Here is an 18,775-nt window from a genome sequence, read left to right on the forward strand (position 1 = left end):
GACAAGTTCCTGGCACTCTGGTTCCTGGCAATAGCAGAGCATGGAGAGTAGACATAGAACTCTTTTCTCATGAGGCCTGGGGTAGAGGGGGTGGTTCTTCAACAGTGACCCAGAAGACTGCCTTTAAATCTGCATAAGTGAACTAGTACCAGTGGAGAAGAAACGAATCTTCACCATAAACCAAAACTAATACTATCAACATTTTGGTACAAGAAACTTAAAAAAAAAACATTGGAACTCTTCCCATGAAGGAGAGTAAAACAGTAATAACAGAAGTGTGTGAGAGTTCTAAAACTGAGGTGTCTGGCATGCCTAGGGTGGCTTAGTGTAGGCTCGACTCCATATTGTGACATTTCTGAGAATGTAACCTTGACTTCCTCATATGCATGTGGCCCCCGGCCTCTGGCTGGGTGGAATCGGCTGACTAACTTCTTTCCATTCATAAGCATATAGCTTGGTCCTTTGACTGGATGGAACCAGCAGACCCTGGTCCCCTACCAATCATCTTGTGACCCCCTTGCAAGTACATACTTCTGCAATTATGTGAGTGTACCTAATCCCTTTAACCCACATATACTCGGTTAACTAATCCCAACCAAAGCCTGGCTTCAAGATATTCTGCTTTCTACTTTATTGATTGCTCACCTACCAATCAGAATATTGTAAGCTAAGTTCCTGATTCGACCCTATAACAATGCCCATGTGACTGCAGCTTTTCAGAAAGCTGGTTTTCACTTTTTGAGATCTAATGTGTCTTCCGCTCGAGCTGCCTTTGCTTTTTTTTTTAACGGTGCTTTAAGTGAAAGTTTACAAATCAAGTCAGCCTGTCATACAAAAACTTACCACACCTCGCTACGTACTCCTAGCTGCTCTCCCCCTAATGAGACAGCACACTCCTTCTCTACACCCTGTATCGCCCATGTCCATTCAACCAGCTCCTGTCCCCCTCTGCCTTCTCATCTTGGGTCCAGACAGGAGCTGTCCACATAGTCTCATGTGTCTACTTGAGCCAAGAAGCTCACTCCTCATCAGTATCATTTTCTGTCTTATAATCCAATCCAATCCCCGTTCGAAGAGTTGGCTTCGGGAATGGTTCCAGTCTTAGGCTAACAGAGGGTCCAGGGACCATGACCTCCAGGGTCCATCTAGTCTCAGTCAGACCATTAAGTCTGGTCTTTTTACAAGAATTTCAGGTCTGCATCCCACTGCTCTCTGCTCCCTCAGGGGTTCTCTGTTGTGTTCCCTGTCAGGGCAGTCATCGGTGGTAGCCGGGCACCATCCAGTTCTTCTGGTCTCAGGCTGATGGAGTCTCTGGTTTATGTAGCCGCCTTTGTTTTTAATTAATCTGTTTACTTTCATTTTAAACAGGGTATGCGTTGTCACTCAATAATAGAAGCAACAAGCAGCAAAAGTAGTGCGTGGACTTAAAAGCCCTACCCCCTCTAGTAAATTTAAAGCCAAATTATTTTTTAATTTTTAACAATTATTTAATTTCAATTTAAAATGTTAAACTTAATTTTCAATCAGAAAATACCTTCAAACCTCTGGGCCAGGTGTATGGCACTGAGTCCTACATTTTATAACAAAAATCAAGGGTGGTGGGTCCACACGAAATGCCATTTTGTTATTCTCAGTCATATTATTTTAGCATCACAGGTATCGTTGAATAGGAAAATTAATAGCAGATATCTTACTTTGATTTTGTGTAGGAATACTCCAAATTGAGGTGCCTGGTTGGAACAGGATAGCTAACTCCGGTTTGAATCCAACTCCATGTTGAATCAGACCCTAACTTGGCCAAAGCCTCTGTGTCTGCACTCCTGAGAATGCAGACTTTGACTTCCCCAAACCTTAACCTCCTAATAAATGAGGGTGGGGGTGAGAATGTGGTTGTTCTGGGAAGGGTTTGCTGATGTTAAAAGAGATTATGGTGCTGATGGTCTCCAGATACTCCTCCCCATTTTACTATCAGTCACCCTTCCCATCTTACCATATAAAAGGCTCACCTCTCCATTGGAAGGTGGGAGCACTTGGTAGATTCCTCTTTGCCCTGTGTTTCCCCAATCTGAAAACTGTACTACCTTCAATAAATCTCTTTACTCTTACTTTAAAAGAAGTAAGCATTCTTACCCTATGACAATTTTAAGGTTTTCTTATCCACAAAAGCAAATATTAACTATAAAACCCTGACCCAAAGTGTAAAAGCCTACCAGAAACTGCTCTACAGCAATATAAATTTGTCTAATCCTGCTAGAAAAGGATAGTCATCAAACCATTACCTCCTAATTTAAATCTCAAAAGGTCTTATGGCTACAGGTGGGCGGAGGGCCAAATTATTAGCAGCCAGAAGTAACCTGATCTCAGTTGACCTCAGTAAAGGGGGAAGGCAGGGTTCAGTCAATCATGTTAATATCAACCAATGGTTGATCTTCTATATTTCTCCCTTCTGTTTTTATAAGCCCCCATTGTACCTACCTTCTTTGAGCCATGTGCTTTTTCTGGAATCAAAATGGTCTTCCTATACGCATATAGAATAACTGCTCAGAATAAACTTTATGTTCAAATTTTGGTGAGTTTTGATTATTTTTAACAGTATGAAAAGGCTATAGTGAGAATCTGAAAACAGAATTTGAAGGAAAGGAACCGGTACTGACAGGAGAGAAGTCTGGTGCAAGCATGGTGCTCTGCCTACGGAAGAATGAAAAATAGGATGGAGAAGGTTTTTTAAAAAAAAATTTTTTTTTCCAGTAAGGGAAGGGAAAGACAGCCAGAATAGTTGGCAGTAGGTGGAGCAGGTGCTGCTTGTTTCAGAAATGAAGAAAAAAATTCAATAAACAAAGTAGGCAGGTGAAACAAAGGAGAATGCCACCTGTTTATGATAGAAACGGGTCAGCAATTACCTAATTTGCACAAGGTATCGCTTAGACTGATGCATAGCTGCTTCCTGATGACCGAGGAGCTGGCCAGAGCTTCTGCATTTTCCTTTATTTTTATCACTTGTTTATAATAGTCAATTACTTGCTTCCTTTGGGATCTAGAAAAGAGAACATTAAAGTTTTGCATTGATGGAGCAGGGGCTGATCATCCAATAAGCAAGGTAAGCACCACGGGCTTACTTGTGCTTACTTACTAATCTATAGTGAACAATTTTGCATGTGACATTAGATACCATTAAGCTGTATCACTAAGCTGATGCCATGGTGTCTGGACTAGGTAAACCAAGAGAAGAAGCATTTTGTCAGAGAGCGGGGGGTGGATTTGTTCAGCCTTGAATATGTTGACTCTGAAATGCCAGTGGGATACTCAAACAGAGATGTCCAATGAAGAGATGGATGCACAAGTCTAGAGCTTATGATACAGGTTGAGATGGAGATAGAGACGAGATTCCATCACCTATGGAATCGTGGCTGAAGCCCCAGGCACCAGGGAAGTTGAGGTGCTAAGACCGAGATAAGAATTGAGCCCAAGAACTGAACCCAGGAGAACACCAACATTTGGATAAGACGTAGAAAGAGAAACCCACAAAAGAAACTGAGAAGTCATAACCACAGAGTAGATCCAAGATGTCAGGTATCTCAGAAACAAGGAAAGCACAGTTTCAAGAAGGGAGTGATTGACACTGTCAAATACTTTAGCAGGAAAGGGCCAATATGATAAGAAGTATAAAAGGACATTTTTGGGATGTTCTTGGCGACTTTTATAAGAGCAGACAAAACGGTGTTGGAGGGGCAGATATCAAATGGTAAGTGAAGAAATAAAGGAACTTGACTGTGAAGAGGACACTGATGAAAGCGTAGCGCCTGATGAAAAGATAAAGGCTGAGGAAGAGTAGATAATACTTATTTCACTGAGAAAGTGACATGACATTGTTTCTCCTAAGATACTTTGTTCACTCTTCTCTTTCCTGTCCTTTTAATTTTTGATTTTTGAAGTGTACCTCATTTATCCACCCTGCCCAGCCCCACCCTACAAGCCCCTCTGAATCTTACAGGTCATTTCCATAGTGCATGAGAGCTGTCTCTTCCACCTTTGCCACCAAGGCAAGAGATCCACACACGTTAGAGAGACGACTTGAGTTACACACTAGAATTTCTCCTGGTTTTAACCAATATGGAAGATGCTATCACCTAAATACAACCTGGGACAAATGTTATGAATTGAATTATGTCCCCCTAAAATATGTGTTGAAGTCCTAACCCTTGGGCCTGTAAATATGACCCTGTTTGGAAATAGAGGTTTTCTTTTTGATGTTAATGATGTCATACCAGAGCAGGGTGGGTTCTAAATCTAATCACTTCTAAGTGTGTCTTATAAAGAGAGCAAAGAGTTACAGAAATACACACCCAGAGGAAGATAGACACCATATGAGGACCCATTTACAAGCAAAGGAACACCAAGAATTGCTGGCAGACATCAGAAACTAGGAGAGGGGCTTACAGAAGGAATTGACATGGCTAAGGCCCTTATCTGGACTTTTAGCTTCCAGAAATATGCAAAAATAGACTTCTGTTCTTTACAGTCACCCATTTGTGGTATCTTTTGTTATGGCAGCACTAGGTAACTGGGACAACAAGGAAAAAGACTTCTCCATTGTCTCAAAAGGTTGACCCTGGACAATGAGGCCTGGGAGGAAGGCATCCATGTACAGTCAGGTCCTTGGTGTAGAGGCCATCACTGTGGGATGGTCCAGCAGTACTACGTGTCTTGTGATTCACATCCTAACAGCTCTGGATTTGTGGTAGGGCAGCCTGGGGAATACAGATGACTCAGGCAATATGCTGCTTGTTTAGATTTTTCTTTCATGAGGCAATGGCTCTATAGCCAAGCTGTCTGCATCTCTAAAGAAAATCCTGTTCTCTGCTCATGGTTCTTCAGATGAGTAAGAAAAAGCTTATGTGGTATCAAGTGCCTCAAAAATCACCAGCTGGGGGTGAAATGGGGAGAGTGCTGACACATTGTGGGGATTGCAACCAATATCACAGAACAATTCCTGTATGAATTATTGGATGGGAAACTAATTTGCTACATGAACTTTGACCTAAAGCACAATAATGTTAAAAAAAAAAAAAAAATCACCAGCTGGGGATCAAGATAATAACACTAATAACTCAATTTATCAAACTCTTTTAGTATGTACCAGGTATTCTGCTAAGCACTTTACATATGGGATCTCTTAAGCCTCACAATAACTCTGTGAGAAAGATACTCTTATTATTCTCGTTTTACCAATGAGGAAATGAATGAGACACCAAGACATGAAGTAATTTGCCCAAGGTCTCACTGTAACTTCCACAGGTTGCCATTAAGTCAATTCTGACTCATGGGGGCCCCATGTTTTCAAAGTATGCACTCCACAGGGTTTTCATGGCTGTGAACTTCAGAAGCAGATCACCAGCATTTTCTTCCAAGACTCCTCTAGGTGAGTTTGAACCACTAAGCAAAAGAAATAAAATTTGAATCCAGGCAACTGAACCCCAGCATCCACCATCTTACCACTGCTATATAGCACCTATAATTTTTATACTTAGGCACTTCCATTTTAGAAACCCTGGTGTTGCAGTGGTTAAGCGGTTCGAAGAAAGGTTGGTGGTTCGAACCCATCAGGTGCTCTGTGGGAGAAAGATGTGGCAGCCTGTTTCCATAAAGATTACACCCTTGGAAACTCTGTCCTATAGGGCCACTATGAGTCAGGATCAACTGGATGGCCCACAAGAACAACAACTTCCATTCTAGTGCTACTCTTAAAAATGTAAATACTCTTAGAAAGTGTTAATGCAGATTTGCCCTCAAGTGCTAGAGACTGTATTAACATCACCGTCTTCCTGGGAGCAAGACCAGGGAGAGGCCACCTTCCTGCTGAGAAGTGAGGGGAAAATTATCTCAAGAAGGTGAAAAACTGAAACCAAAAGTCAGGGAACAGGGATGGGAGAGAAGTGGAGCTACAAGAACAAAACTTAAAAACTTCACGATTTAACCCACAGCCATCCCTGACCATTATTCAGCTGAATTGACTATGAGAGGGTGTGGGGAGCTGAGGAAGAGCCCCACACACCACAAAAGAACCAGGAGGACTCCCTGAGAGAGGAGGGGAGCAGGTAAGCTCAGCCTGAGACATTGTGGGCGCCGAGGCCCAGGTCTTACAGAAGAGACTTAGACCAGTGGGATATGGTACAAAGGCCTGAAATTTTTTTTTTTTTTTACAGTTGCCATCTAGTCCATTTCAACTTATGATGATATATGTCAGAATAGAACTGTGCTCCATAGTTCTGTGGAACTGTGCTCTATGGTTTTCTGAAGTAGATCGTCAGGCCTTTCTTCTGAGGTGCCTCTGGGTGGACTTGAACCCTCAACCTTTAGGTTAGCAGCCAAGTGTATTAGCCATTTACACCACCCAGGGACTCCGAGGCCAGCACTGAGGCCCTGAGTTAAGTACAGTTATCTCACTACGTTTCAGTGGTGCTGAGAAATACTCAGGACAACATCCAACTCCTTTGTGGAAACCTCTGTACAGTTTGTAGGCTAAAGCTCCTTCTGAATATATGGTGATCAGTGTCCTGACAAATAAAGCACAGACACAACTCTCAGGTGTGATGAGGTCCTCATGTCTCTGAGCACAGCTGGAGCCAAAGAAGTGAGACACCCCCGGTGGGCAACCTTGGATCTTGCTGCCCGCATTACTTGAAACAGTTCATAAAAACTAACCTTTCGCCATTTAGGGGAAAAAATTGTAAATCTGCTAAAAATTCCATAATTTCTGCAACTAGAGTACTTTTCTCTCCGAATAGATTTCTCCTGATATCTAAACATTCTTGAAATTTCATTTTTGCAAGAGAAATGTTTCCATCAATTAATCTGAAAATAAAACACGTGTGTTATTTACCAGGCATGATAAATGTTGGCTACATTTACGGTGCTATCGAAAATAATTCTCATAAACACCTCTTGTTATACACAAAAATCTGTCCTATTAGATACAAAACAGCAGAGCAGTTCATAATAATTGAAATTTCAGAATACCAAGGTGATTTATAAGAAGATAGCGTGTATACTTTATCAAGGAACTAGAGTACTATTCTCAACCTCGGCACCGTTGACATTTGCACTGGACGATTCTGTGTTGTGGGACCTGTCGTCTGCATTGTAGGATGTTTAGCAGCACACCTCGCCTCTACCTACCTACATAACAGTAAAAAAAAAAAAAAGTAGCATCCAAAAATGTCTCCAGATATTGCCACATGTTCCCCGGGGGGCAAAAATCACTCCTGGTTGAGAACTGCTGAACTACAGCATAAAACCAAAAAACCAAACCCATTGCCATTGAGTCAATTCCGACTCATAGCGACCCTATACGCAGAGTAGAACCGCCCATAGGGTTTCCAAAGAGCCGCTCATGGACTCGAACTGCCAACATTTTGGTTAGCAGCCGAGCTCTTTAACCACTGCACCACCAGGGCTCCAAACTAGAGCATGGAAATACTAAAATTCAACATTTCTTAGCCAAATCAGTTCATTGGAAATGGATTTGCACCATGGGTTAAGCATATATTAATCATAACAATAAAAGCTAATATCGAAAACAAAAATAATTTTTTTTTTTCAAGAAGAATGCATGCTTACATCAGAACACCTTCGGTGTATTTCATGGTAGCTTGATCCCTTGGGTTGCTGTCCAGTAACTTGGACAGTTCAGTAGCACGTTCCAAAATGTGATTTCCTTTTAAGTACTCCTCCGACCCTGACTTTGTCAGGTTGTTCAGCACTCTGCCTGCAGGGAATTCATTTTGGCAAAGAATGTGATGTTCAAGGATTTTTTTTTTTCCACAAGAGCTTAAAAATATCAATAGGCAGAGTATTTGACACCATTTCTGCATCACTGCCAATAGCCAGACTCTTTTCTTCATAAATTAACTACCGACCTACACTGCATGGGCTGGTTTTCATACAACAAAGCTGCGTGTACACGGCAGTTAGAGGGCCAAGGAGCTAAGACAATAGATTGAATCAGCATTCTGAGTCTGTTTAGCAAATTCACAGGTCAGGAACAGGAGAGAGTAAGAACATGGGTGTAGTGAAGCCAGTTATCACTGTGGTAACTGGGTCGTACTGAAAGTGTCTGCACGTCCTGTTGTAACTGGACACAGCAAAATGACAGAGCCTTACAAGAAGCAAATGAACATGCCCCATAAGCCCAATTAATTAATAATGGGGGTATACCTAAATACATGTAGCCTTGGAAATGTAGCCTCTGTAAGGACCCAATAATTTTGCACCTCTGTTGAGAGTTACATATTATCTGACAATAATTAAAAAAAAAAACAAAACAATAATACAGACGCCTAAATACTAGAAAGTGTTTTCTAAGCCGTGTTTCGTTATGGGAAGAGAAAAAAACACAATAATATTCCCAGAGGTGTTATTAGAGCATTGCTGGCAGTAAAGATAAGCAGATTTAACTTGCTGTGCTATGGAATTCAGTCTTTATTATAAAGGGGGGTTACCATTAAATTATCAGGAATTATCTCTTTTCATCATCCATCATACCTAATTCATTGCCCTGACCTTCCCATCCTCTGCACACACCCCATCCCCCAGCACTCCCATTCAGAGCCATGTGCCTCGCCCCTGGACATCGGGCTGAGGCAGCCACAAAGCTGGTCTCCCTATATTCACTCTTGTACACACACACACACACACACACACACACACAGACCCCTGCTGCCATGGAGTCAATTCTGACTCACGGTGACCCCACGTGTCCAGTCTTACCGTGTAATCCATTCTCCACACATCAGCAAATGGTGACCTCAAAACAGTCATCAGATGATGTCACTCCACCCCAAACCCTGCAGTGGCTTCCCCTTGCTCTTAGAATAAAATCCAAATGCCTGCCTGGTACAAGCCCTGCATGGCTGGGCCCAGCTCCCTCCTGTCCTTCCCTCACTGAGCCTCTTCCATTCCCAGGCCAAGCCCCCTCCCACGTCAGTCAGGGCTCTGCACGTGCTGTGACCTCTGCCAGGACTGCTCCTCACCTGTACCCTTCCCGGCATGTGGCTCCTGCAGTCCCTCAGGTCTCAGCTGAAATGCCCTCTGCAGAGAGGCGTCTTGACCACCCTTTCCCAAGTAGGCCCCTGCCTCCACCTTCTGCTGTAACTCCCTCTCTTATTTGTCTCTCTCACTGCGTTTATTACAACCTGTAAAGACTTCATTTGTTGGCTCACTTGTATTTTGTATGTCACCTCCTTTAGGGGACAGAGTTGGTGTTCCTGTCTCATACACTGTGCTAGCCCCAGCACAGGCCTGGGGCACAGCAGGCCCTCAATACACACTTTGAACGGGTGAACTCTGGTCAGGCTGCAACGCTCATCCTCCTCTCTCTGTCCACTTACCTGGGCCCTAAATCCCCACCTGACTCTTGCCAGGAGACTGCAACGACAGGGTGTTCCCATCACACCAAAAAAACCAGTTGTCGAATTGACTCCACCTCACGGTGATCCCTTGAGTGTCAGAGTAGAACTGAACTCCATAGGATTTCATGGCTGTGATCTTTTGGAAGTAGAATGCCAGGCCTTATACCCATGGTGCCTCCAGGTAGACATGAACTGCTAATCTTTTGGTACGTAGCCTAGTGCTTAATCATTCACGCCCCCCCAAGGACTGTATTTCCATTATGGCTACTGCTAACAATGATGATCTACCTTCTACCTCCAAGTATTCTTTTTCATCCAGGCCCCATCTGCCTGCTGGCTTGGCTTCCTTGGAGAAAAACAGTTGTCTATACCAAGCCCAAGCCAAGATCTGCCTAATCCCTTGGAACTCTGCACTCGGCCCAGCTGCCTCTGGAGGACCAGCCCCAGCACCCACATGAATGTTCCTGGCTCCCACCTGGCTTCGCCTGTTCACCAAGGTCCCAGCATGCCCTGAGCAGACCTGCCTGCATTAGGAAAACAGCTCAGAACCTAGACTCTGAGTCTCAAGGGCTACAGCCTCGTAAATGTCAGAGCTAGAAGAGATTCTGTACAACAAGGAAATAACAAGGACAGGCTTTAGGGTCACAGAGGCCTTGCTCAGACTCCCAGTGCTTGATTTACCAGCTCTGGGAGTTGAAGTGGGTTAAGTAAGTTTTTTAATCGCTCTGATATTCAGCTTCCTTGTGTATAAAATAGGAGTAATAATACATAATGTTGTTGTTGTTAGGTGCCGTCAAGTTGACTCCAACTCACAGCGACCCCGGGTATAACAGAACAAATTGTTGCCGGGTCCTGCACCATCCTCATGATAGCAGGTATGTTTGAGCCCACTGTTGCAGCCACTGTGTCAGTCCATCTCTTTTTCCCTGACCCTCTACTTTACCAAGCATGTAATACATAATACATGAAGTATATTTTTTTAAAAAAAGATAACAAAGTGTCTTATACACAGTAAACAGTCAACAAATGGTAACTATTATTATAAAAGTGAATTCAAGCCCCTCATTCTACACATGAGAACCTCAGGCATATGGAGAGGGTAAGTAGCTTGCCCAAGGTGACCTCTGATCTTAGGCTATGGTGGTAGATTGTAAAAATGGCTACAATATTCCATGACCCCCTGTACCCAATCCCCTTTGCAAAGCAATTCTTCCCATCAAGAGGTACAGTTTCTTTCTCTACCCCTTAAATGAAGCCCCACGATGTGCTTTAAGCAAAATGAGGTACTGTGCCAGTTGTGAGCCTAGACCTAAACTTCTGTTCTTCCTCTTGGAATCCCGGGAGCCACCAGGTGAACAGGCCCAGACTAACCTCTCGGTGATGAACAACACATGGCCCAGTCAGGCAACCACCAGACATGTAAGTGAGGCCCTCTTAGCCCATCCAGCCCCATTGGTCCTGCCAGCTGGCCTCAGTCGCTTGAGTGAACCCAGACCAAATCTGGTGAGCCCAGCCCAGCTCAGTGGAATTGTCCACTGACCCATACACTCATGGGCAATAATAAATGGTTGTAGTTTTAAGCCTCTGAGTTATGGGGTAACTTGTTAATGCAGCAAAAGCTAATTGAAATAGCCATTTAAGTACAACATAAATCTAGAGTTCTTTAGTCTGACTGTAAATCAGTAGGTTTAAATGTCCAACACCTTAATTCACTGAACACTATATTAATGGTACCATAAATGCCCCAAGCATCAAATACTGGAGACTACCATAGCCTGCTGGCATGGTGGTTAAGAGCTCAGCTGCTAACCAAAAGGTCTGCAGTTTAAATCTACCAGCCACTCCTAGAAAACCCTATGGGGCAGTTTCACTCTGTCCTACAGGGTGGCTACGAGTTGGAACCGACCTGTCGGCACCTAACAACAACAACATTAATGGTAACGTTAACCGTTAACAGCAGCTATCATCAATGAGCACTTAACTATGTAGCAGTCACTGTCCTGTGTGCTTTACATTCTCACATGAGCACTTTCAGTCCTCACAACAATGTGTGTCGATGTTATTTTTATCCCTACTTTACAAGTTAGAAAACTAGGACCCAGAAAGGTCAAGTAACGTGTCTAAAGGCACAGAGCTAGTAAGTGGAGACAGGGGATTTGAACCCAGAAAGGCCGGCTTCAGAGTCGAGATCTGAATGGATGCACTCTTACTGCTCAAAGCTTCCTTTCTCAAGGTGTGTCATAACAGCCTTGGGCATTCTAAAAGAGTGGCCTGACAGAATGAGAAGTGCTTTATGATCAACCCTCACACATCCACTAGCCCTCCAAAAAAATCAAGCAAACAGGAACCCTCATCCATTGCTGATGGGAAGCAAAATGGTACAGCTGCTGTGGAAATGGTTTTGTAGTTCCTCGAAAAGTTAAATATAGAACTACCATATGACCCAGCAATCCTAATGCTAGGTATATACCCAAAATAATTGAAAGCAGGAACGCAAACAGAAACCTGTACACCAATGTTCATTGCAGCACTCTTCACAACGGCCAAAAGTGGAAACGACCTAAATGTCCACCAACAGATGAACGTATAAACACAATGTCGTTCGCACATACAATGGAATATTATTCACCCGTAAAGAGAAGCGAAGTCCTGATGCATGCCACAACATGGATGAACACTGTAAACTTTATGCTGGGTGAAAACGGTCAGTCACAAAAGGACAAATACTATATGACCCCACTAATACAATATAGGTAGTATAGAGACCAAAGCTTATTAGTGGTTACCAGGGATGGGAGGAAGGGGGAAAGGAGGAGTCAGTGTTTAAGGGGCGCTGAGTTTCTGTCAACCGTGGTGAAATAATTTGGAAAAGGATAGTGGTAATCATTGCACAACATGATGAATGTAATCCATGTCACTGAATTATACATGTAAAAATGGTTGAATTGGCAAATATTTTCCTATACGTATTTTTACCACAATAAAAAAAATCAAGCATACATATCCATTTTCCTTTTTTTGTGGATGGGATGGGAATAGCCCAGAAAGAGTCAGACTCTATGAAACACAAGAGGTCACTTCTCGAGTGCGTGCCCACCATACCTTGTTGCTTCACCAAATTTTGGTCCTTTTTTAAGTCCCTGGGTGAAAAGTACATCAGGTTTGACCATGCTTTCCGGAAATACTGGAACCCTTCCTGAGTCATTCCTATTTCAAGATACAGCTCTCCGATAGAATTCTGTACCATGAAAAGCATTTCTGTCAGGGACTGATTCTGTATAAAATGCAAAGGAAACCATCATGAGGAAACACGGCATTAGGACATGTACATCCACTAGACACCCACCCTAGAGAGGGGCATTTCATAATGAACTTATGAAAGATTACACGCTCTGTATTATTTGTTGGGGAATTTTAAGTATTTATAAAGTAACGGTTATAGGGGAATAACCAGAGAAAAATGTTTATTGGGAAATATTCCAAGTAAATTGTGGAAAATGTTTCACGGGTTGCTAATTAATAATAATATTACATTTTTAAATGATGTCTTGCGTATGTTAAAGGTCCCAGAGGTGATGGAATCCAGGATTCAAATGAGCAGATGAAAACTCTTCCCATGGAACCCTTGAATTCAAGTGTGACAAAAGATCTGCTAACTTTGCACTTGACACATTTTTGCTTAGAGACTTGAATTTAAATGCCTTTTACTCGCCTAGCATAATTATTTCAGTCGTACTTAAACTTCATTACCTTAAATCACTCCTCTATCAGGACCATATTAATGTATAAGAATACGCTGGGTGGATACAAGCTTTTAAAGCCCTATGTAAGAAACAAGAGTGGATGAGTTACCCTACTGATGACATCTTCTTTCAGAAAACTTAATATTATTATATTATATTTTTGTCAACAATGAATATATTTAGTAACTAATAATGCCCTATACAAATGGAGTGTATCGTTATCATCATTAGTTATACAATACTTTATGCTATACCATAATGTTAGCCAAGGAAAGTATTGACTGAGCCTGGCTCCCTGGTGTGAAACCAAAGACTTTGAGTCTTTCTATTCTACTGTACCTACTGAAATGCTCTTCCATATCAAACTAACCTTTTCTGGCTTGACCCAAAATTTCCAATAGATGTTCTATAAACAGTTTACATCTACTCTGAAATATTGATCTCCTCAGCCCTGGGGGCAGTCAGGAGTAGTCTGGAATTCCTGGGCCTGTTATAACTCATCCCTCAAGTGTCTGATGTAAACGTGCCCTGCTCTCAGCAGCTATTCCAGATCTCATCCCTGCTCCTCACACCCCTCACATTCAAAAATGATCTCCAATTTGACTTTACTGAGATCAAATCTACTTGGAAAGATTGCCCTCAGATATTGGTTAGGAGTATGATTGCAAGTAACAGAAAGCCCAAATTAATAGTGACTATAAAAAAAAAAAAAAATTTTTTTTTTATTGACATTTTGGGCCAGATAACTCTTGTGCTGGGGGGGACTGTCCTGTGCTGTGTAAGATATTTAGTAGCATTCCTGTCATCTACCTGCTAAATGCCAGTAGCATACCATCCCCAGTTGTTACTATCAAAAATGTCTCCAGGTATTGCCAAATGTCCCCTGAGGGGCAAAATCATTCCCAGTTAAAAAGCCACTGCACTAACTTAAAAAACTACCTTATCTGAAGAAATGGTACAAATATATATATTGCAAATAAGATCTTTTCCTTCAAGAATGTTAGGCACATACTTAAAAATGTTATTGCCCAAAATAGTTTTAGAATTGCTCTTTTGGAAATGCTGTCAAAGCCTAAGGAAAATTCTTTTAATAGGCTCCAAGGCGGCTAGTCCCAAAGAACTGTTGCAAACATATTTTGAGAGCAGAATCATAAGAGCAATGCCTCTAGAAGGAGCACTCTGAAGAGGGAAATTCTCTAAATGTCTAAGCTTTGGAATGCCTCCTACGAAGCCAGCCTGGTCCATTCACAACCACGCCACAGGTATTTCTCAGGTATTGTTTCATCACTGAGGTGCTGCAGCTGCTGAGTTCCAGCTAGACTGGAAGCTCCATGAGGGCAGAAACAGCCTGCCTTGCTGGCTGCTTTCGCCCTAACTCCCAGCGCAGTGCTCGCCTACGCGAGGCCCTCAATGAACATTAGCTGAGTGAATGACTACAATCAGGACTCAATAATTACCTAATTGGTGCTTTTCAGATAGATATGTATCAGTGATAGAAAATGTGGGCCTTATGAAAAAAAGTTTGTAAGGGGACATTCCATAACCACAATAGACGCCAGAGATTACTACAGCCTACTCATTCTACTCCCTGAAAGACTTAAGAGTGGTCAAAATAGCTTAAATCAAACTCTTCATATTATTTCTGACCTATGCCTCACGACTTTATAACCCAAAGACAGTAATAACAAAACAGCTACCAGTACTTAGGATCTTACTAGGAAGAAAAGCCTGCTGATCTACTCTAAAAATTAGCCAGTGAAACCCCGGTGGATCCCAACAAAGTATTATCTGATATTGTGCTGGAAGATGAGCCCCCAAATACACGGTGGCTGAAACAATGGGCAAGCACATGCCAACAATTGTGAAGATGGCACAGGGCACAGGACTGGGCAATGTTTTGTTCTGTTGAGCTCAACTCAATAGCAACTAACAACAACTTAAGATCTCACTATGTGCCACATTGTGTGAAGTGCTTTATGCACTTTCTTACTTTGTCCTCTCAACAACCCCATGAGATAGCTACTAGAATCCTTAAAAGTGGGAACACATTGGGAGAGATTAAAATCTTCGCCAAGGTCACACAGGCAGTAAGTGGCAAACCTGGGATTTAAATCCTGCCCAGTCTGAAAACAGCCCATGCTCTATTCACTACCCCAAGCTACCTTCTAAGAGTACAACGGTAGTTCAAATGCAAATTGATTTATTGATTCATTTTCCTGTTTATTAAGCACCTACAGGTTTTAACATGCTGTGGAAGACACAAAAGTTGATCAATAAGGATGGTTTCTGACATAAAGGTACTTGCAATGTTGATTTTTATAAATTCCCTTAGGTGGAATTTCTTCTGTAAAGATGTGTGTTGATGGGGGGTAGGGTGATGTTGTATTAAAATTTGAAGGTCTCTGTTTTAAAATTAAAATGGCTTTGTTTTGGGTTATACCTACCTTTGGGCCACAAACTCTACTGAAATCAGTGAAAATGTATATATATTTCATCTATTTATTGGTTGCTGTCATTAATGTACCTTTTGGGGCATAGATTAAAATCACGGCTTCCTCATTGATGAACTTAACCAATTGATTCTTCCAATTATTTGTGGACTTAATTATAAAGGAACAAAAGTAGATGATATCTGAAAAATATCTAATACAAAAGGGATAAAGTTGGGGAGATTTAAAATTATTTCTCACTTTACCTGGACTAACATGTCCTCAACATTCAAAAACAACTCTTCTGCTTCCTTGATTTTGCCTATACACTTCAAAAATCTTGCAATAAAGAATATTAATCGGCATTTGTCAATGGTGGTAACCTCGAAAACCCTGCTTTCCAGCACTAGAATGAAAAGAAAAGCAAATAATCCTAAAGCATATTTGAAATGGAACAAAGAGTACCTGTTGTTTAATTTTTATAGAGAAGTTAAATACATTATCCATTCCATCTCGCAATGGATTAGCACTTTATTTTAATAAGGTTTACATATATGACCAAATATTTTAGCTATGAAATGGAAAATAACTATGATGCTCTTAAATAAACTTGATATGTAAATTCTAAAGACTAGAGGGTCAAAAGAGGATTTTTATGGTTCAATCTACATTTTTGCTGTAATCTGTATCTTGGAGTGATTTTTCAGGCAAAGAAGAGGTGTTTAAATTTCTTACACAATTCTGCCCTCTGTTGCAACCATCTTGAATTGCTAGCTTTAACAGAAAAAATAGAATGTTAAAAGAACAAAATAGAGGAATATATATATATATACACACACACTCACATATGTATCTTTTTATATACAATTAAAAATATGTGTCACCTTAAAGACTAAGGTGCACCTAACCCAAGCCATGGTATTTTCAATTGCGTCGTATGCATGCTAAAGCTGGACAATGAATAAGGAAGACCAAAGAAGAACTGACGCCTTTGAACTGTGGTGCTGGCGAAGAATATCGAAAAAACCATGGACTGCCAAAAGAACAAACAGAATGCTCCTTAGAAGCAAGGATGGCAAGACTGAGTCTTGCGTATTTCGAACATATTGTCAGGAAGGTTCAGTCCCTGAAGAAGGACATCATGCTTGGTCAAATAGAGGGTCAGTGAAGAAGAAGAAGACCCTTAATGAAATGGATTGACACAGTGGCTGCAGCAATGGGCTCAAGCACAACAATGATTGTGAGCATGGTACAGGACCGGGCAGTGTTTCATTCTGAGGTATATAAGGTCATTATGAGTCAGAACCGACTTGATGGCACCTAAAAACAACAACAAAAATATGTAGAATTCTAACTTGAATACCCAATTAAATACATAGTACTGTAAAGTCATCATTTTTAGAATTCCTCTTCTCATGTGTTCCAGTATCTAAACTTCAGCATTTGTTCATTTGTAACACTTCAAACTATTGCATCTAATGTGTTTGACACAAATATATTCCTTGTTCCTCTCTTCCTTCCTTTGCTCACGCTCTAGGCCATCCCAACCTGAAGTGTTCTCCTGCTTCCTTTTTGCCAGGTTTTCTGTGGATGACCATTCATGCACAGAGTAAATATTTATTGAGCACCAACCTTGCTTCAGGCAGCATTCTAGGCTCTGAACAAGTCATGAGCAGATAGACAAGGTCAAAGCCCTTAACCCCACAGAGAGGTGGTGAGGGAGGGGAGAAGGAGGGTAGGTGTAGGGTTTGAGCCAGGGCTATGGTTATCTAAGTCAGAGAGCAAAAACTAAAAGAAAGTCAATGGGGAGAGAGTGCTGACAGCCAGAGGCTAAAATATTTGTCCAAAATGACCATCTGAGGAAAAGGGCCTGAGGTGAGTATGAGAACTGAAGGGTAGAGCCAAGCATCATGGGATCCTGAGAACCATGAGCAGCTGGTCAGAGCAGGCAAATGAGGTGCGTCTGAAGGCATGCTGAAGGGATGGGCTTCTGCCCAGGCAGGTCTAGTGAGCATCCCAGGAAGATTACTGGGTCCAGATTCCTGTCGAGGGTTCAAGTTAGAATGGATAATGTCCATCACTGAGTTTAATTCTCAACTCAACGATCTGTGGTGCTCCAAGAAACTTTAATTCATGAAATCTGCCTCCCACTGACCACATCATCACCTTCATTCAGTTGGCGCAACATCCAGTTAGAAGAGATGAGAAAGTAATTTTTCTCATTATAAAACCAATACGTGTATGTCACAGAAAAACTGGAAAATATTGAAAGGTACGAAGAGAAAAAAACACCCATAATTGCATCAAAGATAATAATCTCTGATAACATGCTGCTGATATTTTGCGTGTACCCATACACACACACATTCGTTTTTTGAAAATCAAAATTGGGATCATCTTGTACATAATGTTTAACACCTGCTTTTCCACTTTCCATAGTCAACAAATATTGATGGTCAGTTTTAATGTGTTGGGAGTTGCCAGCAAAGAGGTGATTTTAAAGTCATGGAATGAATAAGAAGCCCTAAGGAGTGGATGTAGTTAGAGGAGAAAAGCGGGTCCAAGATCAAGTCCTAAAGCCCTCCAACATCTAGAAATGCAGGAGAGGCAGAAAAGCCAGCAAAGCAAACTGAGAGGAAGCAGCCAGCAAAGTCTAAGTGTTAGAGCCATGGAAGTCAAGAAAATATAATGTTTCCAGAAGCCAGGAGTGGTGAACTCCATCAAATACTGCTAGAAATCAAACAGATAAGAACAAAAGAGTGGCCATTGAGTTTGGCAACCTAGAGGTCATTGTGACCTTGAGAAGAGTGGTATCAATGGATGCCAAATTATAGAAGGTGTTTATTGTAGGAACAATGGAAAACGAATAATGTATTTTAAGCCAAATGGTAACATGATCAAATCTGTCATTCAGAAACATCCTTCTGGTGGCAAGGGAAAATAAATCAGAGAGACAGCATAAGTGGACACTGAGAGAACAGGAAGTTGTAGTCCAGGCAAAAGAAGATGGTAGCGCTGCCACTAGCCCACATGGCATCTTTGTGCAAATTAGAAAAACGCACTGCAGCCCTCACCTTAGGAAACCCTGGTAGTGTAGTGATTAAAAGCTACGGCTGCTAACCAAAAGGTCGGCAGTTCAAATCCACCAGGCACTCCTTGGAAACCCTATGGGGCAGTTCTGCTCTGTCCTATAAGG

General features: G+C 41.8%; 1 protein-coding gene across 1 annotated transcript in view; it reads right to left on the reverse strand.

Annotated features, from left to right (window-relative positions):
- The window catches only part of LOC126075946 (putative tetratricopeptide repeat protein 41), a 111,969-nt gene that overhangs the window by 14,079 nt on the left and 79,115 nt on the right, over window positions 1-18,775 (reverse strand). The window contains 5 exon segments of the mRNA XM_049884208.1: window positions 2,901-3,034; window positions 6,703-6,852; window positions 7,618-7,765; window positions 12,510-12,681; window positions 15,846-15,985. Of these exon segments, the coding sequence (XP_049740165.1) occupies window positions 2,901-3,034; window positions 6,703-6,852; window positions 7,618-7,765; window positions 12,510-12,681; window positions 15,846-15,985 (744 nt within the window).

The sequence above is a fragment of the Elephas maximus genome, chromosome 4 (assembly GCF_024166365.1).
Source record: "Elephas maximus indicus isolate mEleMax1 chromosome 4, mEleMax1 primary haplotype, whole genome shotgun sequence".
Lineage (NCBI taxonomy): Eukaryota > Metazoa > Chordata > Mammalia > Proboscidea > Elephantidae > Elephas > Elephas maximus.